This window comes from Prenolepis imparis, unplaced genomic scaffold, assembly GCF_030444845.1.
Source record: "Prenolepis imparis isolate NDT839.2.m4 unplaced genomic scaffold, iyPreImpa1.0 SCAF_11, whole genome shotgun sequence".
Taxonomy (NCBI): Eukaryota; Metazoa; Arthropoda; class Insecta; order Hymenoptera; family Formicidae; genus Prenolepis; species Prenolepis imparis.
The window spans coordinates 13,644,745-13,668,003 of NW_028141169.1; the positions used below are offsets into that span (position 1 = coordinate 13,644,745).

The 23,259-nt window shown below is 28.2% G+C and overlaps 1 protein-coding gene across 9 annotated transcripts in view; it reads right to left on the reverse strand.

Annotated features, from left to right (window-relative positions):
* LOC145943281 (uncharacterized) overlaps positions 1 to 23,259 on the reverse strand; it is an 81,518-nt gene that overhangs the window by 45,432 nt on the left and 12,827 nt on the right. For 4 of the 9 annotated variants that reach the window (XM_083050749.1, XM_083050748.1, XM_083050756.1 and 1 more), the window contains exon 2: positions 2,843 to 2,945. In XM_083050749.1, the coding sequence (XP_082906875.1) occupies positions 2,843 to 2,945 (103 nt within the window). Of the gene's footprint in view, positions 1 to 2,842; positions 2,946 to 15,095; positions 15,464 to 20,413; positions 20,965 to 23,259 lie in introns of those variants that run through there. The other 5 variants (XM_083050755.1, XM_083050750.1, XM_083050753.1 and 2 more) reach the window with 4 other exon arrangements.

The following is a 23,259-nucleotide window of genomic DNA, read 5'->3' on the forward strand; positions in this document are numbered from 1 at the left end:
AGCGAAAATAGGATCTAACATCATGTCTACGTAGACATATTAATAAATATTCGCAGTTATTGGCCCTTTGTATTAACCTTTTGCGACACAAACTTTTTTTAAGCATATTTTACTGAAACTTAATATAATAATATGGAGGTTTTTGGAATCACTGATTACAAATCTGAAGTTAAAATTAAAAAGTTTAATATAGAAAATCCAATATGACGATCAAAATTTATAAAAAATTAACGGCTGATAAATAGCTGAAATTTTATACATAAGAATTTTTCAAGAACTTTTAATTTTAAATCTGCAATTAAAATTTGAAAATATAAAAACTGGTAAAAAAAAGATATATTACAATTATGAAATGCATAAAAACACGGAAAAACTGTAGAAATACAGGACGCTATGCCGCAAAGGGTTAATATAGATATGTATTATATTATATATTAATAGATATGATATAGAGTATTATATGAATAATATTATTTGCCTTATTTATGTCTCTTGTATAATATTCTTCATAAATTATATACATAGTAATAATATAAATATAATAATAATAATAATAATATAAATTATAGCAAAGCTAGAATTAATGTTTGATTTCCCATTTTGAGTAAATTAAAATAATTTCTGTTGAATGTTGAAGTTGAATTATTTGCTTTCTGTTATGTAGGAGATAAATCTTAATTTTTACATTCATTATTATTCCTGTTATTGCTGCGATTAAGATAGATGCTTTATAATCTTAAATTCTTGAAATCTCTCTTCTTAAATTATGTGAATGGTTCAAAAACAAGTCTAAGGAATTAAAGGAATTTGCATTTGAGTTTCCCTGTGGCAAATTATTGTTTTTTTTTATCGCAGCATACTTTATTCTTCAGTGTTAAATATCTATCCCAAAATTGAATGTTTTATATAAATACTTTGTAATTAATTAACTTATTAAGATTTTAAAAAATGCCTATAATATATTTCATCCATATTGAATATTATTTTTAAGATCTAAAAGATATTAAAAAATTACATACACAATTTTATACGATATACATAATAAACGTTGCCTAAAACATTGTCAAACGAGGCCAAGAACCGCATTTTTGCGCTTAATCGCGATAATTTATCGTTCAATCGATTGGAAATAATGAAAATCCGCCAATCTCTGATTGACATCTGTTCTGAAAAGTTAGGTCCCAATAATGCATGTTGCCGACAAGTAAAAATGCATATCTACTTTGACTTAAGCGTTCACATAGAAACATCAGTTAGGACAAAATGAAAATTTTACAACATCGAGAGAACAGATATATAATTTTACACACACATACACACACGCAGACACACACACACCCACACACACAAAATTAATTAAATTATATACGACAATCCAAAAATATATAAACATATACACAATTTTATATATATAAAATAATACATTTGTATATTGTAATAAAATCGCGAAAATATAGTGTATATGAAGTGAGATGTGATGAAGAGCGAGTGCAATAACTATATGACTAGTAACACGAGTATATAAATAAGTCACTAAACATTTTCACGAGACTAATATAAGATGTAAATAAATAAAATTCAGCAAGTAGAATGCTCTCAGGAGCGTGTATTATATAATTTTTTTTTTTTTAATATTCATTAAAGCAATATCATTGAAATATGAATATCATTAAATATAATTATTAATATTAAAAAATAAATATCATTAAATTTCATTAAAATACAAAAAATTAATTATCTCTATTTTTTTCTCTAAAATACAAGTGCAACGATCCAAACCCACGCTCGAAAGATGCAAAATTTTATTAAAACATTAAGCTTAAACAGTATAAGTAAACATATTTCTTTCCTAATTTTCATAATTTTAATATATAAAATATTATCGTATTGACAATCGTAGTGACAATCTATTTAAAAGCAAAAATATCAAAATTAAAAATATAACTATATATATATATATATATATATATATACAAGGTGTCTAATTTTAATCGTAAAAGTATGTAATTTGCAACAAGTCGTTACATATTTTTGCTTAAAACAACTATGTGTTTCCTTTACTCCAATTGATTCTTTCCATTATTTCATGCATAAAAGTATTGAAATAAGATAATCGAAAAATGAATATTTTACGAAATATTTCATAGTTCATGTACCTTTAGTGTACACCAGTTCAAAATTATTAGATATAAAATATCGCATAAACTATTCATTTTTTGACCATCTTACCCTAACTTTTTATGCAAAAAATTGCGAGGAATTAATTTGTATAAAAAAATTATAGTAGTTCCATTTAAAAAAACAAATGATCTTTAAATGACCTTGAGAAACGCCCTACAAAAAAGTCAGTAGCGCCATCTTCTGTCCACCTTCAAATCAAACAACTTTTGTTTGAAACATTTTGTTGTACAATCAAAAATAAAAAAGTCTTTAGGTGTGGGTCGATTAAAATTAGACACCCTGTGTATATACATATATATATATATATACATATATATTTTTCAAACACATATTTGTAATGAGTTTATCACAAAATATCTATCACACATTATCAGTCTAAGCAAAAATACATTTTTGAAACAAAAATATAACTATATTTTTTCTTTAAATACATATTTGTAATAAATTTCAAAACTATATTAAAATTCTACTTATATCACAATAGTGATATATCACGTTGGAAATAAATTTTTCATACTTTCTGTTGATGTGAAAATTGTAAATAATTTTTTACCGTTTAGATTTTTTACCGTTAAGATTAACGTTCGCTGAAAAGTAAGTACAATGAAAAAAAATATGTATTGTGTTGTCTTACCATAATTGTTACGAATGTTACACTTACTCGATAATGGCGGTTGTGGTGCGCGTCGCACAACCGCGTGCTCCTGATGCGGTCCTGTATACTCGTGCCATGTGTACGTGCTCCTGTATTCCGAATGAAGCTGCTGTAACAGATAAATTAAAACAGATTATATTATTGCGCATGACAGCATACGATTACAGAAATAGGTTACAGAGATAGATATAATTATTAAACAAAAAAATCTATTATATATATTATAATTTCATGATATAATTGTTAAATACTTCCAAGTTATCTCATTTCATATTCATAATATCAATTTCTGTTCAAAGTACAAATATGTACAAATATAGTATAAATTATAAAATACATTATAATATTATAAAATATATTATATAAATATATAAATATATATAATATATAATATGCATATATAATTTATATAATATAATTTATATAATATAAAATATATTATATATTATAATATATAAATTAATAAATAATAAAAATTTACATATAAATATTAATTATTAAAATTAATAATAATATATGATTAATATAAATATATATAGATTTTATATAAATATATAATATACATATAACATACAGTGCCCCAGAAATTGCAGACACGGAATGCACCGCGTGATTTTCTGTGCCAAAAGAAACAACTTTTTCCTCTGACAAAATTATGTTTGAACACTATTTTTTAAAGAGCATCTTAAAGCTAACGAATAAGCGCTCGAGATTACGCATGATTCAGGTGCGGCGTACGCACGGTGTGCGTGAACGTGTACGCTATTTTACTAAAAATTTTATAAGAACTATTATTAAGTAAATTATTCAAAAAAGCGACATTTAAATATCATACTTCTTATATAAAAGCTTTAATGAAATAGTAAAATAGCATACACGTTCACACGTCACGCACGCCGTGTGCGCCGCTTCTGATTCATGCGTAATCTCGAGCGCTTATTCGTTAGCTTTAAGCTCTCATTTAGAAAATAGCGTTCAGACGCAGTTTTGTCAGAAGAAAAAGTTGTTTCTTTTGACACGGACAATCACGCTGTGCATTCCGTGTCCACCCTGTATATTAAATATATTAAATATTAATATTAATAATTTATATATAAATTATTAAATAGTATTAAAAAAAAATGGAGTACAAATATGTCTACAGAATATTTGGAAAAACAGATATATATAATTATAAAAATTGTTATAAATAATAATTAGAAAGAATATCTCCCCAAAAATATTAATTAAGAAATATTATTCGATATTATTCGAAAATAATGTATATTAACAAATTTTGTAAATAATTTACATATTTCTTTTTAGTTTTATAATGTACCTAATATGGGATTCTCTCTCTTAATAAACAGTCTTTAGAGAGAGAGAGAGAGAGAGAGAGAGAGAGAGAGAGAGAGAGAGAGAGAGAGAGAGAGAGAGAGAGAGAGAGAGAGAGAGAGAGAGAGAGATTTACGAATTGATCAATAACTTATGTTAAAATACATTTGCCAAAAAATACTTTATATTTAATTGCTGTCATTTCCTAATGTCGACATTTTACTGTGTTATTTACTATATCACTATATCAATTAAAATAGGTTGGAAGGTTTCGATAGATGAACGGATCGATGATTAAGGCTTCCATAATCTGTTTCAAAAGGCAAATCCGTAATATCTTTTGCATGGAGCGTAATTAATTTTATTCATAGGCAAAACAAAATTGTAGATATAAGAATTAAACATATGTATAATTTATTTGTATATATACATATACATATGTAACGTCTTTGAGAAGGCTTCGATAGTTTTTATAAATAACCACTATATTTATAATTAAATTCAATTTGAGCCACTTTATTTAATATATATGTTACCCTTCTTAATTTAATAGATAAAAATCCACTTATGATGTGAGACAGTCTATATAATAATATAGTAATTATACACACACACACACATACACACACAGGGAGGGGGGATGCCCCATTTTAACTGCATACCATAAATATCTAAAAAAAAAAACAATGTGGAAAAAAGTAAAACAAAATTTATATGATTTTAAGAAGGAAAAATGTTTGTAATCTTGAATTTTAACTAAGCTCACTTTTCAAGGTCATTGAAAGACAATCCAATTAAAAAAAATAAAATTATCCTTTTTTATTATAAATAGATTTCTCGCAATATTTCGACATAGAAAGTTATATGAATAGGATGATCAAGAAAGAATTTACGAGATATTTTGTACTTTAATTTGATATCTCTGTCTATGCTGGTTTTTCTCCAGCATTGGATGCGAAATCTGTAACTGCTTCAGAACGCATCCTCATCCTGACGGATAGAGAAAAGCTCGTCAGAATCCTCGAAGGCTAAAGAGTAGGAAGAAAATAAAATACCTCCCGCGGATCAACAGATCTATCCAATCCAAGATGGAATAGCATCGTGCTGATGGGTGAATTGCCTAGGGTGTTAAATGTGAGAGGCAAACAATCTCTTTAAGGCACCAGGCACCACCTCGTCGTATTTCGCCTTCACACTGTAAAAGGGTTCTGCAGTCTACGACTGTGTTTTCTCTACTATTCGTGGGATTCTTACGGATATTAATACTAATAACTTGAATAACGCAAATTGGAACTCTAAATTAGACAACAGGCAAATAGAAAAAATTAATTCGGTAAATCTTAAATTTTCTTACAAATCCATTAAGAATTACCCAGATCAAATTCTTTGAATAAAGCATCCCTGACTTAAACTGCCATACGCTCTGCTGTAAAATATTAAAAATCAGAAACTCTGCGAATGACACACAATCGAATAGTCATGGACAATCATGAGTAACACCTAATTCTAAGAAAAGAGCTTATTCTTATTAGTCCTGTCGAGACAATTAAAACTCAGAAGCTATCTAAACCAGAAAATTACTGGCTCGATGCGTCCATAGACTCAACATCGAACAGATTTAAAACGCTTATACAAGATGCTCAAGATAAAGATAAAGAAGACGAATCCTCATCTAAAAAAGCAACCTAAACTTCTTATCTTCGCAATTGGGGTTAATAATATTAAATTCTTTACGAGTGTACTGGAGCATATAGCGAAAAATGAATAAGAAATCAAAATCTTAAATAGTAAAATCAAGTGAAAATTTAATCCATAACTTCTTTGAACTATTCTCCTATTCTTAAGGAATTTCAAAATAGAAATACAGAGTTCCACATGCCAAAACAAGAGAGAAACTTCAAAGTCGTACTTAAAAATATGCATCTCTCAATCAATCTCGGCGAAAGAAAGAAATAAACGAACTTGGAAAAAGCAAAGTAATACTAAAAAAATCTCTGTTTATGTTCTATGTAGAACTAAACCTAAACTTCAACAACAGAAAAGTATATGAAATCAAAATACTATTCCAATGTAAAATAAAATTCGAACTTCTTCACTAAAAAACGTAAAATTACACAATATGCTAACTGTCAGTATTACGAACATACAACGTTAGGACTAGACTTCTGAAAGAATAAAATAATGTCAAATGTGTTATGTGTAGAAGTTATCCTGATAATTACAAAGACTGTGCGATTTATAAATACCTACAATTCTCTAGCCAACTCTATAGAAAAGCCAACCAAGGAATGCAAAATCCTATCAAAGACATTACAACAAATAAGGTCAACTTAATTTAAACCGATTCAAACAGGAATATCGAAGATTAGACACTATCGCTGTCTCTGCTATATATAGTTCATCAAAGCATGCGATAAAAAAGGAACATGTAAACTGTTTTCAATTTACCAGGTAAACGTTTTATCGCCACAGGTAATTATAATGCAAAACACATTCAATGGGATTCAAATACGATTCAAACCAAAGGGAGGGAACTCTATAAAATTGACTCATTGAGCCTGGAAACTATATCAACAGACAAACTTACTTACTGGCTATCTGACAATAAAAAGATGCCTGACTTATTAAATTTTGAGTTATCAAAAGCATATCCAAAACTTATTTCAAAACAGAATCATGCTTGAAATTATCTTCCGATTACTCCCAAGTTATAATCTAAGTAGCAAAGTAATTAATAAAGAAAAACTTTGTATTCTCCAACAAAAACGAACCGATCCTATTTGTAGGCCCAAATTGCATCTACGTTGAACATCAAAATGAGCTTAAAACAGAAGAAAACGTTCAATGCAATGGAACACTTCAATCACTGCATTCAACAGGCTGCATGGGATGCTACACTATTCTTTCAACGCAAAGATGTAAGCTTAATATCAATTAGAGTAAGGTTAACTGAAAAGCGGAAAATTCGAAAACAATGGCAAGTTACAAGAGATCCAGTTTTAAAAACCAAATTAAAAAGATCACATTCTTGCAGAAAGAAATCTGGAGATCAAGAAGAATACTTAAGTAATCTAACTGCCTCTGATACTTCAGAATATTCTTTATGAAAAGCTAAGAAGATGAAACCATAACAAATATCTCCACTTATTCGCAAGCTAGATGGAAACTGGGCTAAAAGTGATGGAGAGAAGGCAGTCATCTTTGCCACACATCTTGTTAAGATATTCACACCAAACTCAAGCTACAGACAAACACAGATAAGCCTAGAAGAAAAAGAATGTATACGTATATGAAGTTCTTAACGCGACCCACCAAGTGAAATTGTTCATTAGTCCTTTTGCCAAAAAAGAAATTTATGAAATTATATATAAATCATAAATTTAAAAAAATCTGGATATGTAATCTTATAACAAGCAGAATACTTAAGGAACTATCTTATGAAGGTGTTACTTTTCTTCTTCAGTCATACCTATAATGCGACTCTTAGAAATAAGTTATTTTCCATCATAACAAAAAGTGGCGCAAATCGTTGTAATCCTAAAGCTTGGTAAAACTGCAAATGATGTCAAATCTTATAAATAAGTTCTTCTTCCAATATCATTCAAAGTCTTTAATGCGTTACTTCTAAACTAAAGTTATGCCAATCATTGAAGAAAAGCAACTTATATCAACTCATCAATTTGATTTCAAATGAAAACACTTCGCCGTTGATCAAATTCATAAGATCATCAGAATAATCAATAATGAAATGGAAGCAAAAAAATACTGCTCAGCGGTTTTTCTCGATATATTTCAAACTTTTGATACGCGGAGTTGCATAATGATCTGCTTTATAACATAAAATTAACTGCTCCACTTATATTATTGCTTATACTGAATTCTTATCTGCAAAATAAACAATCTTACAATTATGTCTAATTGTAAGATTGTTTATTATCTTTTTTTTACAATTAATTAAACAGAATGATGTAGTGACACAATTATACAAAATCCACTCTGGAGTTTCCTAACAAAGTGTTCTTGGCCCTATATTTACTTGTACAGTGCAGATCTACCTACCACAAAAGGAGTTATAAACTTGATGAATTCCATTGTAATATTGTAATAATGTAGAAGTACTTTCATGCGAATTTGAGTTGATAATTCACGCTTCATAAGATTTATTTTATCTGTATTTGACAGTTGCTGATGATAATCCAAAATTAGAACATAGGAAATAAATAATATTTGATAAGAAAGAATAATTTCTACACTGTTTACCGCACGTGTATCTTTTAATTAGCTTTGACAAAGATTATTATAACTATTATTATGATCTTAACCATGTCCACATTTAAAAAAGAAATTAAAGCTAATTGTAAGTTGAAGTAACAGTATTAATTTTTATTATTTTATATTTTATTTCTTGTTAATTATATATATTTTTATTTGCTTCTCTATCTATTTTATCTGGTTTATTTTTATTAATCTAATTTTTCTGCGATTATATATGATGTCTTTTAGACAAGCAAAGTTCATTTTTTTTTGCAAAAATGACTCGCATATAACTTCGTTAAGTTTCACACACGAGAAAGTTTCGCGGCAATTAGCACGCGAGTATCACGTGTCGTATTTAACACTTAAACAAGTTTCAACCGCTATCAACATTAACGTTCAGTATCACTTTCCAAGTGCAGTCACAGTGTGTACGTTCGTAAATTTGTCTGCGAAGTTTAATGACAAAGTCCAACTTTCTATTCCGGAGGTTTTCGTGCGAATATATCGACATAATTGCACAAATAACAATAAACATCAGAGGAATTTGCTATTATAAACGATGTCTAAATATATATTTGATACTCACGATCGCCATTGTGTACATTTTACAAACAACATTGAATTATATTTCCAAATATACAAAGTAACATAGAATATTCTAAAAAATTATTAATAAAAAATAAATACGATTGCAAAGCACAAGAAGGTGTGTGATTAGTACCAAAGTATGCACCAAAGTATATTTAATATGCATAATAAAATATTGCAAAGTATATTAATATTTTTATTTTTATAAAATTAAAATAAAAATAAAAATAGAAAATTATTTTCTCAGTCATGATTTCTCCAATATTCATAAAATTTTATGCAAATATTAATTGCTAATTAAATAATACAAGATATCTTTAAATGTATTTTGCACGCTTTCTAAAAGTATAGGGTGCCCCAAAAGTCTCGCAACAGTCAAATATCTCGAAAACAAAAGATTTTTGAAAAAAATGTTTCAAATAAAAGTTATAGAGTTTTAAGTAGCGCATTAAATAGTAATATTAGTGTGACTATGAATAGCAATGTTAAGGCCATGTAAAATTTACTTTGAAATTTTTTAATAAAGACCCCTATTTTTTATTGCACATTCTTGTAGCTAATCTCGAGTTTTTCAAAATACTATAATATAATAAAGTATTTTTCATTCAGTCCTTTTTGAATTATAATGCTTAAAGTTTACAGTATTTTGACATAAAATACAAAATATCCTGTAAAATATTTAGTTTTCGAAAATCTTACCTTAATATTTTTATACATAAAATAATTAGACAAATCAATTGACGTAAAGAAAACGCATAGTTATTTTTCAGAAAATGCATACAATTTGCAACATACTTTTTCTTAAAAACAATTATGCGTTTTCTTTACACCAATTGATTGGTCTCATTATTCTGTGCATAAAAGTATTAAGATAAGAGTACGAAAACTGAATGTATATATTTTGTATATAATATAAAATTGATTTTAGAATTATATTGACATTTTTTTCCCGTGTCAGTTACGTAAGCGTATGTGGCAGAGAGTAAGTAATAAAAGTAAATGTGTTATACAACGACTTGCCCTAAATGTTGCAAATATCAGCGAAGATATGAGAGTGGCGCAGTGCTGGTTCTACCCACATTCCACCCACAAAAATCGACTTTTTCCGTCGCATTTTCGCCATAGCAACGACAATTATGATTCGACATTAGCGATACCATATCGAAGCAAGGTCTTACAAAGAATTACAAATAGTATTAAATAGCAGACACGCTCCCTTAAATTATAAGAAAGTTTCTTGAAAATAACTTGACAATTTGTATTGTAAATTCTGTATAAGATGCATTATTTTAATTATAGAACAATAATTATAATGGAACACAATTATAAATTTTTAATTAATTATTAAAATCATAGCTATAACAAAAAGAATAGCGATTTCACGATATAATTTTTGCACGAATTTAAATCTTTAATATTTTAAGATTAATAAATTGCAAAAATATAAAATGTGTAAATTCTATTACGTTATATCATAAATATGATCTGCAATCCATTTATCTCTTAATCTTACAATAAGGGAAAACTTGTAATTGTTAGATCATATGATAATATATTGATAATATATGTCGAAGAACATTATTTCATGGAATATGACAAAGAAATATTAAAAACCATACCAATTTGAGAATTGTACCTAACAGACAAAAATGGATGATAATGGATACAGCATTTTAAACTCATAATAATCAAGAAGAGAGAGAGAGAGAGAGAGAGAGAGAGAGAGAGAGAGAGAGAGAGAGAGAGAGAGAGAATTTATATATTTCCTAGTTTCTTATTTTGATTATACTGAATTTTGAAACTCGCATTTTTATAAAATATTCATTTCTCTATTAAAATATATATGCTACATTTACCATGGAATAATTAATAAAATTGTTTGATATCTCTATACAAGTGCATTAAACTTGCAAAATACAATTGCGTATTTTGTTTAATTATGTATTTATAATAATTATACATTTATAACAATTAATCCCATTCTTCGTGTAAAAATATAAAAGTAAAATTATTATAAAATATCGAACACTTTACAAAATAATACACACATATTTTGTGTACAATCCATATCGAAATAAATTATGAACTCTCTCGTAAACACTAATTTTTCATGATTTTCTATTTTATTGTTAATATTTTTATATATAAAAGTGATAAAGAGATATTCTCTCTCTCTCTCTCTCTCTCTCTCTCTCTCTCAACTTATGTAAAAAAAAAATATATATATTTCAGTTAACAGTTATAAGCTTATTTAATATTAACCACAATACATTATCCTTCATTCTTGTAAAATGTTTTAACACAATCGAGCTATCAATTCTAATACTTTTAACATTCCTCTTCGTTTTCTTATTCATTTTTATATATATTTATATATTTTTACGAGGATAGCTCAAATATAAATTAGAATTTATTTATGATGCATTTACAATTAAGCGCAGAGTCAAATATCGCATCTAATAATTACAATACAAAGAATATTTGCAACAATTTTGTGTAAATCATTCATTAAATTGACTTTCACTTAATGAATGTTTGCCAAAGTAAACGAATAAAGTGTTTATGTTTCTGGTTATGTAATGCACATTATTATCTTCGTTGAAAATGCTTAAAAAGAAATGTATTTGTTTTAAAAACTCGATTTTTTAGATACAATTTTACGAAATATGACAAATAAAAATTAAAGTTCTCAGTCGATTAAAAATTACTTCAGATTATTTTCTTATAGTTTATATATGTAAGCTCCTACAGTTTAAAATATATTGTAAGTATTTTTCCAATAGAAAAAATATTAGAAGATTTTTGATTGGATTTAACTGATGACGTAGTAAACCTGTTAAAATTACTTTTAAGTCAAAGGGATTTATAGTAAAGAGATATAATACCTATTATTCTCTTACATTTTTCATGTCTTTTGAAAGATAGATATGTATATATAACATAAGTACAAAATAATAAGAGCTTGGCAGGCTTTCAATCATGTGACGCAAAAAGTAGTAAATATACAGTCAAACATTCTATTCTTGATTCGCTTCATTTTTAACATTTTTAACTACAGTATTTCTACTAGTCTACATCAACATTTGTCGTATGTTTTTCTAACGCGCCAGTTTAACTATCTGTGATTATTATCAATATTATCCTTTCATTTTGCCTGTCTATTGTTCAATCTCGGAGCAAAATTTTCTCTTCCTTTGCGCGCGTTGCAGAACAATCCTAGACATAATATATACTCCTCAAAACAATTAAAGGATCAAAAAAATTGTCTAAAAAATAGACAAATTTTAAACAGCTATAACTTTGTTTTAGAAAATGGGAATTTAAATTTAAAAAAAGAATTTTAAAGCTTAAAATCTCTACTTTCAAAAGATCACAGCTGTTTTTTACTTTTTTCAATTTTGCTTTTTTTACATATAGAAAACGACGAACTTAACCAAATGGAAAATTTTCTTCTCACTTTGTGGACGTGTCGCATGCACAAAAAGAATTAAAAATTTTTTTTTTACTTTTTTGTGTTAAAGTTGAAGTTTTCCCTGAAGAGTTCCCTGCATAATCGTTTTTGAAAATTTAAATTTCGATTTTTCGTTATCAAGTTATCGAGAATTGAAGAGAAAATGGTCATTTTCACTTTAATCGTTCATAACTCCGTTAAAAATTATTGTAGAGCAATTTTAAAAATAGATTCTTAAAGCTGAATCTTTGCTCTATAGTATGATATAGTGGCCGAATTTTTTTTTAACTTATGGACATTTTACAAATAGGTGAAAATAACGTAAAAATTTGCGAATTTTTTCTTTTTTATTTAAACTTCGAAAAAAATTACGCAAAGTGATTAAAAGAATTTTATCGACTAAAATTTTTGTGTCTCTTATTGTTAGTACCCTAAATTTGATATATAATACGCTCTAGTTGCACACGAAAGGTGGTTCGCGAATTATCGGACACTTTGTATATATATGTTTGTACAGTTCAAGACATTTCAATTACATTGCAACAATATTACAATGTGGCAAATTGCAACGTAATATTGTAGAGCATTCTAGGATTATATAACTTTAATATTTCATGAGAAATGTATTACAGCAACTTTTCCGAAACATTAGAAAAAAAACAAATATGAAGTAGTTGCTAATTTGTTTGCTTATTATTTTGTTATTCATGAGAACGATATACAACTTGCAAAGAATGATTAATAAGATTAAAAGTATAATAACTACAATACTTCTATCAGTTTAATTTTTGATATAATCTCAATACAATGAATTCAAATATTAAACTGAACTTGTTCATAAATCGGATGGATAAATGTCCGAATGAGTGAAAATTATCCGTTTATTATCTACTTAATATATACTCTAATTTTTAAATAAATAAAATTATAAACCGTATAAATTAAATTATTTAAATTAAATTATTATATTATTTATTTACATTGAGCTAAATGTGTTCACACACACGCGCGCGCGCACACAGATACACATCATATGTATACACGTACACACGCTTAGATAGATATTTATTGTTAAACACATACTTGAATTTCTGAAATATTAAACACAATAATTATTTGTTTTGATTTTATACATATAACTTAACATTATATTTAGAAATACATAATTAATATTTAATTGCAATGATATAGTTATTGCAAAGTAAATATGTAGACTGGGGAGGGGGGGGGGTGAACCTTCTTTCCCTGTACCCAAAAAAAAATTCTAACTTAATTAAACTTAATTTTACCTTCAAATTAGAAATTAGCTTGGATTGAAGAGCTGAGCCTCTTCCTACGTATTCTCATTTAAATACTTAAATATACAATCAATATAGAATTCAGAAAAGCTCAGATTGTCGCATTTACTTGTTCTTATTCACTTTAATTGTTAATAATTTTTTAATAAATAACGAGTGATGGCTAAAACCTTTTGGTAGTTACTCGAGGTCATGACCTTGACGATATATGTTAAAATCAAGGTCATTGAGAGGGAGTCATCTGCATCTTTACCAACAATTTTTATTTACAATAATTACAATTTTTCCTTTGTGTCTTAACTGTCAGTAACGTTATCTCTTTAATCATTTTTATATCTGTTTATGGGCTAAGAATCTATCTCTTTTTCTTTTCAACATTACAGGAGTATGTCAGTCAGTCTGTTAACTTATTTTTTAGGAATAAATAAACATAACTGCCGATTATTAATAGAATTTAAAAATTTTAAATAGAATTTTGAAGAAATGCCATATTTAATGCAATTACTCAAAATGTGCACAGTTTGCATTTAAGCACTGGAATCTATGAATTAATAAGACTTGCATATTATGCAATTCTTCTTATTCATTAACCAAAGTACAAGCGCCGATAATTTATTGACACGTATCCTCTGGCGTAATAGAAATTGTAGCATAGACTAAATCCTTTATCCTGCCTCAAAAGGAAAAGTCTAATGGCATTTAATCTAGCGATTTTACCGGTCATGCAATTGGTTTGTCTAATCGTATCCACATACACGAAAATTTATAGTCTAATATATATATATATATATATATATATATTTATATATACAATTGCTAACTCTATGAATCAGTACGTCATCCTACTGATACCACATATTTATAGATCAAGAGGAACATTGTCTAATAAAAATTGATAAAATTTTTTTCCTACGTCTTTTACAAAAAAATGTTTCGCACAAAAGTTGTTTGACTTTATGGGAGACACAAGACAATGTGATATCAATTTGTTTACAGATGGCGCCACTTTCGAGAAATTCAGTAATCTCATCATTTTTCTTAAATAAAAATTAAGAAAACCTTTTACTAATACATATTCGTTGGATTTGTCTCGGTAAGACCTACAACTTTTGTTAAAAGAAATTAGTTCCCATTAAAAAAAAAAATAAATTATATCACTGTTTTATTGTGTCCCCCTTAAAGTCAACCAACTTTTGTGCGAAACATTTTTTTGTAAAAAGTATAGGAAAAAAGATAGATTTAGGATAGAACATTAAAATGGTATATCTATCCTGTATTCTAATTCAAGAAAAGTGACAACTGAAACATCCTGTATACGAATTATATTATTACAATTCTCCGGCTCTCTCACCTTATCAATCGGCATTGAAGGGCACGCACGGCAGAGGTTCCAGAATGAACCAATCATGAGGCCGCGGTGTGTGGGGCAGTGGGACAGTGACACACAGCTGCTACGTTAGCAAGCGATGCACAAAGTTGGGCTGTTTCTCGACGACGGACACGCACGCCGTGTCGTTAACAGATTAGGGGCGTTCTACCGAGAAGGGCAATATGTGACTCTTCGGTGCCGATTACACAGAATACACTATTATACGCGGCTCCTCTTCTCCTTATTCACTTCTCACCACTTCACCAATACCACTTTTATCTTCTTTCAGCCTTCTAGGCAGTGTTCGTAAGCGGCGCTCGGGCTCAGGCTCGGGCTCCGAATTGCTCCCTCTGCATGTACAAGTATATCATGTATGTATGTGTGTATGATGCACTAGCGGATCCTGATGTCGATAATGGGGGGGGGGGGTCTGCAAAATTATTTGATAGCTCTTTAACGTTTGTTTTTCTTTATTTTATATTTTTTAAACGGATTCAGCAAAACTGTTTCTTTTAATTTGCAAGGGAGGGGGGGTTAACCCCCCAGGATCCGCCAGTGTGTGTATGTATACATATATTTTAGGTTGTATAGGTTATATAAGTTATATAGTGTTGTGAAGATCATATGTGTGTGTGTCACAAGATTAGAACCTCGTGGTTCGTTACTACTGCATGATTCTATTAATATTATTAAGATCACTTTGATATTGCGATTCATCAACATTTTGCATTGGTCGCGAAGTTTATATAGGAGTCTACTAACTCCGTTTAACTTTGCTTTCCCAAATATATACGAAGATAATATGTAAATCCAAATGTGCAATCTCCACCTACAACTTGGATAATGCTAAAGCCGATGCTAACTTTTATGGCTTCTAATTCAGGAAATTACTGTTAAAAAAAATTTAATTATATTATTTTAAAAACGCCTTAATATTAGCTTTGATTATAAGAATATATAATAAAAAATATGAAAGTTTCTATTTACAAATTACAAGAATACTTTGATGTGTAACCTTGACAATCACTTATATATATATATATATATATATATATATATAATACCCAAATTAATCATTTTAATTTTTTTTTAAACTAAACAACTTCAGTGAAGAAACATATAAAAATACGTTAAAATCACAAACATATGTTATAATCAACATATTTGAGATGTACAATTAAAATAAGAAATATGTGTATATATATATATACAGACTAAATCTGAAAATTATTCTAAATTATTTTTAACATTTACAAATCAAAATACTATAACAAGTCCTACAGTATGATGTTCTCACACATACATACACATACATATACACACACATGTATAACAGACGACTATTTTAAGTAACCTTTTAAAATAATTGGAAAATACAATAAATTTAAAAATTCTTATTCTTCAGCTAAAGAAAAATAATTAAGCATTTTGCTTTCAGTTGATCTCTTCTTATTTCACATATCAACAATAATTAGAAATTAAATAAAATCGCAGATTATTTTCAACGAGATTATAGATATGATTATAATAATCGGATAATATAATAATTATTATTATGCTGCAGCAACAAATTATACCAAGAAAAATATTCAGAGATAGAAGAAAAATATTCAAAGACATCCATCGTATAATATTATAAAACGTTTAACTCATAAGATCCGTCAAAGATTTTTGAAAACTTTTTCACTGTAAAAAAAAAGTACTGCAGATCTAAATAACGAGATATTTTAATGTTTTAAGAATTATAGTAGCAAATTCAAAGTACCCATCAGAAGAGAGAGGGAGAAAGAGAATACATACTAAATTTTTCAAAACTTATTATACAATGCAAAGTGACAATGAGGAAGTTACGGAAATTATTTGGTTATTTGGAAAAAAATAGATAGATATAAAAAATTTTAATGTTTTAAGTCAATTTTATTAGTATTATAAAAATATAAAAATTATATTTAAAAATTTGCTAATCAAAATTTACATTTAAAAAAATATAGTAGGCAAAATTTCATTATCAAATTGCATTATATAATTTTCGTACTGTAAGCTAATAAAAATTGATAGATTTTTGTACTTAATTTAATTTTTTAATAGTTATTTATTCCGAATAATTACACTAACTTCATAACTGTCATCCTGTATGAATATTTTCATAATAATGTCAAATATAATATGATTATATAACAACGATTGTGATATTAGCACGCGATTAAATACTCAATTTTCCCATCGTTGGCGGTAGAAAAACTTTTTATTATGACAAATCTTCAGCTTTGATGCCACTAAATTTTTTTTATGAAGATATGTCAAATGTATTTACAATTTTAAATTTCAAAAGAATCAGACGTGGATGATATGTGCTTCGATTTCAAAGAAAATTAATTTAATTTTTTGAAACTGATTAGATGTGCATAGAGCGCAATTTTTTTAAATCCGATACCAAGTAATTAAAATAAATCTCAATTCGAGATTTTTATTTTAATAAACTCCATATGCTCCACTTTACAATTTATTGAATTGCACCTTGATGAGAGAGCTCGAAAATAAAATTATACATTACATAATAGAACTTTTTTTCATCATTTTCATCATCTTAAAATATCTTCTATTGAACTTTTTATATTATTATTATTATTAGGTCGGTCTCAATTCTATTTAATCCACCTATATTCAATTGTTTCAAATTATTATACGTTTCATTATTTCAAAAAGCTCATTAAAACAGAGTTGTAAATGAATTCCATTTTTTTAACATAAACTAACCATTTTAATTATCAAAGTTATTTCTATTGTTTCTAATAACTTTACGTGATTTTTGAAGCAAGTAATCCTAACTTAAAACAAATTTGTTAAGTTGACCGGAACGTAGCTGATCACTCAAAGTTTTCGTCAAAATCTTCGATATCACTTGTGTATGTTTTATGATTCACTACACTTCACTAAGAGTCGAAAAAAATCTTTTAAGTGTAGATAAATTTTTGAGTTTGTTAAAATTTTTTGATAAATAAATTATCTCAGATTTTAAATGATAAATACATCTTATTGAAAGATTATAAGAATGATTCGTACATGATGGAGCTTTAGCTCATCCATTGTCAAACAAAATTAAAATAAATTCTTTGATGAAAGATTTAAATGAAATAAACATTATTTCCGATTCTTATAATTCAACTATAATTTTTTATCTTAAGAAAGCTTAGTATATTTTTAATCGATAAATATAATAATATGTAGACAATTTACAGTAAATTCGAAATGCCTCTAAAGTAATTAAAAGTAATTAAAAAATTAGAAATTTTGAAAGAAATTTACAATATTTTGAACAAAATTTATAATAATTTCTTAAACTTGAATAACCATAATAATCTTATGTTGTATGTTGTCATATTTATTTTGATAATAATTATTAAAACTTAAATATAACAGCAAATAAAATAATTTGTTTCTGAAGAAATTATATTGTGTGAAGTATATGCGAAGTATAAAGATAAATTCTTCAGAAGCATATAAATTATTTTATATTATTTTGCTAAATGGAACAATGTGCTGTTATATTTATATATTAATAATATTATTAAAACAATTATGACGACATACAACATAAAATCTTGTTTAAACTTATTTTTTCTTATTTTAAAACTTTATTTTTTCTATCCAATGTTATATTTTGTTATATATATTTTGTGTGTGATAGAGCGATTGTCGAAATAAATTCGGAAACATACTTATGAAGTTGTTCAAGAAATCGTTCATTAGAAATCGTTCAAGCTTAAAAAATGTGTAAATATATTATTAAGTCTCCACTTTTTAATTTTTTTAAATACGAAAACTTTTCTAAAAAATTTTGTTTTATATTTCTAACTTATTTTTATGCAAAAAATTATCTCTTATAATTGTATTATGTATATAAGTTAATTTGTATCTACTCATAAATACACATACATACGGATACATATACACATACATATACATTGTGATTTATAGAATATTTAAATAATATCCTCATTTAAAACCATGTTGAACACATTATTTGTATAATTTAAAAAAATATACGTGATATAGAAAAAAAAATATATATTATACAAAATAAATAAAACGTTTAGTAAAACACTTACAAAATTATAAAAGGAGAAACTATTTTTTGCCATATACAAAAGAAAAACTATATTGATCTTAAAGCTCCGCAAATAATAATGAGCAAAAATACTTTCTGCGTAAATCAGTAACTGTATATCTTTATTTTCTTTAATCTAAAGATTAAGAAAATTCAGATGTCTTATTTGTTTTATTTATTTATTTAATGAGAGACAGAGAGGTACCGCTTGTGTGAGAAAGTTATATCACCGATGTATGTGTGCACATGCGCGAATGTATATGTACGTAATAAGATGCAATGCCAGCATCCACACATACAATCAGATTTTTATCAGATAGAAAAAAAAATGGATTCCATTCACAATTTAGGATTATAATCGAGTAGCATCCGGCATCATAAAATGATTGATACCAGAAGCCACAATAATGGAAGGAAATGATGAAGACGAGATGATAAAACAAAGATAATCTCCTTGTAAGATAATTGCATGACCGTAGAATAATTGCACGTGTAAAACAAACTAGAAATAGATCGGACTAGAAAAATAAGAAGGGAATCAGAACAAATTATCGTGAAAAATTCCTGAGAGAACCAAAGAATTGATCAGTAAGTTCTTATATAACAAGTCACAAATGAAGACATTTCAAATTGAGTTTTAAAAAAAGACGTAATAGAATTAATAAAATAAAATTTATTAACTAATTAATAGTTTATACATATTATACATTATACTTATCAGATGAAATTTCTAAGAGGTCCAACAAAATACATATTTTAATAACATTTAACAGATCATTGGAAAAACGGACAGTGCGTGACAGTAAAAATCGTCAAGGTTTTTTTGAATGATTGCTGATGAGAAAAAGATGACAGGACAAAAATGAGGTAGACTAAAATGAGGTAAACTAATGAAGTCGACCATTTTTCCGCTTTACCACTTCCTCATCTTCAGTCTGATAAATTTTCTGTTTGTCACGCACAAGATTTCTTTCTCTTTTTTATAAATTTTCTCTCTCTCTTTCTCCCTTTTTCTTTTTCTATCATTTATTCTCTTTCTTTCTCTTCATTTATTTCATTGTCTCGGCTGTGTCAGAATATCTTCGACACCTTGTCAATTGACTGGCTCGTTTTCTCCACATATATATATATGTGTGTGTATGTGTGTGTATGTGTATGTGTGTGTGTGTGTGTATTACGTGTATACACCTACATGAATATCTTTGGAAAGGAACCTTGGAAGAGAAAAAGACACCGGTATCAAGTACGATGGCCGGTCGCATCTGTTAGCACTAATTAAATTTTCCTGTTGCGTACATGACATAGATAAAAGTGACGATCGTAAAAGGGTAAAATAATCGCCAGCCCAATCATTTCTACGCTGTCGGTCTATGAGTGAATGTGACACATAGAGCGATAGTGATTCACGTTAATATATCCGTGCGAGCGTGTATGACAAGTAAGAGAGAGATACGGAGAAGAATATATAGCTAAAGAGAAGGACAGAGACAAATTAAGGTAGAAATGGACTTGATGCACAATGATGTTCAAATATTGAAATATTTCTATGTATGTGTCTGCGTGTATGCGTGTGTGTGTGTGTGTGTATGCCTATCAGCACTCAGGTGACACTCCGGACACACGTACGAATAGTCGTTACGATGAGACGGAGGGCAGAGCGAGAACGAAACCGTGAGAGGCACTGCTGGTCCCACTGTCGCCGCACCGACGTTGCGTAGAGCGCCGCATCGCCGGCAAGACGGTCTGCGGAGGCGGTAGGAGGGATTGTCAGAGGCAGGCGCAGGCGTCGAACTGGAGCGAAGACCGGGTCGATAGTCCGCAACGTCGTTCCTCCCTTGCCGGCCGGCTGGCTCTACATGCGCTCTCGCTCTTTCTCTTCTACTCCGTCTCTCTCTTTCCTTTCCCTTCGCATCGTCACCGCATCACTAAACTCCTTGCAATGACGAATTGCTGGTTTAAAGTTACGCAAATCTCGAAGCGCAAAATTCTTCCTTTAGACTTCGCATTTCGGAGAATATTTCGATTACTCTAGTTTACAGCCAAAAATTATTTTAAACCAGACAAAGTGTTTCTTATAGATTTTTGAATACTGAAAATGTCGCAAACCAAATTTCACTATCACGTCAAAAGACTATGCCCAGTTATAGATGGATTTTGGCCCCCCAGTGTACAGCAATGAGACGTGGCTAGAATTGTAGGGCATCATAAGAAGATTAAAAGTTTCCATGGGCAGAACCTTGTAACGAGTCCCCTGAGTCTTAGAACTATTCAAAGTTCGCTATTATGACTATGTAAATGTACCACTGGTTTTATCCGAATTCTCTGCGTCCAGCGCACCTCCCCGCGGTGATGGATTGTACCAAAGACATTAAAATAATATATGTCTAGAATGTATTTGATACAGTTCATCCGGCTAAGTCCCTGGATGTGATCTATGCCGTCATGTCAGAGAAATTCGGATTTTGTTCTTGTAACGGCGATCCCTCTGGAAGGGGGAAAATGAGACTTCAGTGAGGCAATTAAAACCCTTCGTTTCGTACATCGTGAGTGCCCCCCCCCCCTTCCGATTAATATATGACTCATGACTGTTCACGAGGAGCCCAAACTGGGCATAGTCCTTTCCAAAATAATTGAGGTTTAATGTGTAAAAAATGGCTTTTTTGCGATATTTAAGATTTTTTTGTAAAAAAGGTTAACGTTATCTGGAAATTCTGATCAGATATCATGAATCTATTATTCGTCTCCTATAAAATGCATTTTTTTTATTTTGATATCTTACTTTTTAGTCATGTTAAATACAGAACTCTTTGCTGAAAAAAGCCATTTTTTTGCATATTAAACAATTATTTCGGAAACCTGACATGCTGGTAAAAATTGGCTTGCGGTATCGTTTTCAGCATTCAAAAATCTATAAAAAAACATCTTGTCTGGTTTAAAATTAATGAAACAAAAATTTTTTTTTGTAAACTAATGTTATTGATACAAAATAATATTATTTATAATATTATTTAACGCTCTGTGTGTGTTTGTATAAAAATTTCCTAATTTGAATAACAGTATAAATCAAGTATAAATTATTATACAGAGTGTTTTAAAAGTCTGGAAACGGTCGAATATCTCATAAACAATGCATTTTAGAAAAAAATGTTTCAAATAAAAAATTGTAGAGTTTGAAAATATCTATTTACAGATCTTATCATTTTAACCTTGAATGACGTTGTCAAGGTACAGGGCAAGATCACTATAAATTTTTTAATGGAACAATATTTTTTTTATATAAATAGATTCCTCGCAATATTCTGTATAAAAAGTTATAAAGGTATGTTAGTTAAAAAGTGAATAACCTACGAGATATTTTATACTTTTTCATATAATCTCTTTTATAAACTATAAAATATTTTGTCAAATATTCATTTTCCGATGATCTTACCTCAATACTTTTATACAAAATAATGAGAAGAATCAATTCGTGTAAAGAAAACACATAGTTGTTTTTAAGAAAAAGTATGTAGCTGCTAGTTGTAAATTACATACTTTTCTTTCAAAAAAAAACACAATTATGTGTTTTTTTTACATCAATTGATTCCTCTTATTATTTTGTGCATAAAAGTGTATTAAGGTAAGATCATCGGACAATGTATATTTTAGGAGATATTTCATAATTTATGTAAGAATCAAATTAAAGTATAACATATCTTGTAAATTATATTTGCTTTTTGACCATCCTACCCTTATAACTTTTTATGCAGAATAATGCGGGGAATCCATGTATAAAAAAAAATATGGTGGTTCCATTTAAAAAATCAAGATAATCTTGTGCCCTAACCTTGACAACGCCATCCAAGGTCAAAGTAATAAGATCCATAAATAAATATTTTTAAACTTTACATTTTTTATTTAAAACATTTTTTTCTAAAATGCACTGTTTACGAAATATTCGACGGTATCCAGACTTTTAGCCCACTCTGTATATTTTTAAACCCTATAGTTTTTATCTCCGAAACTTTTTTTTATATAATTTATATTTATCGCAATATT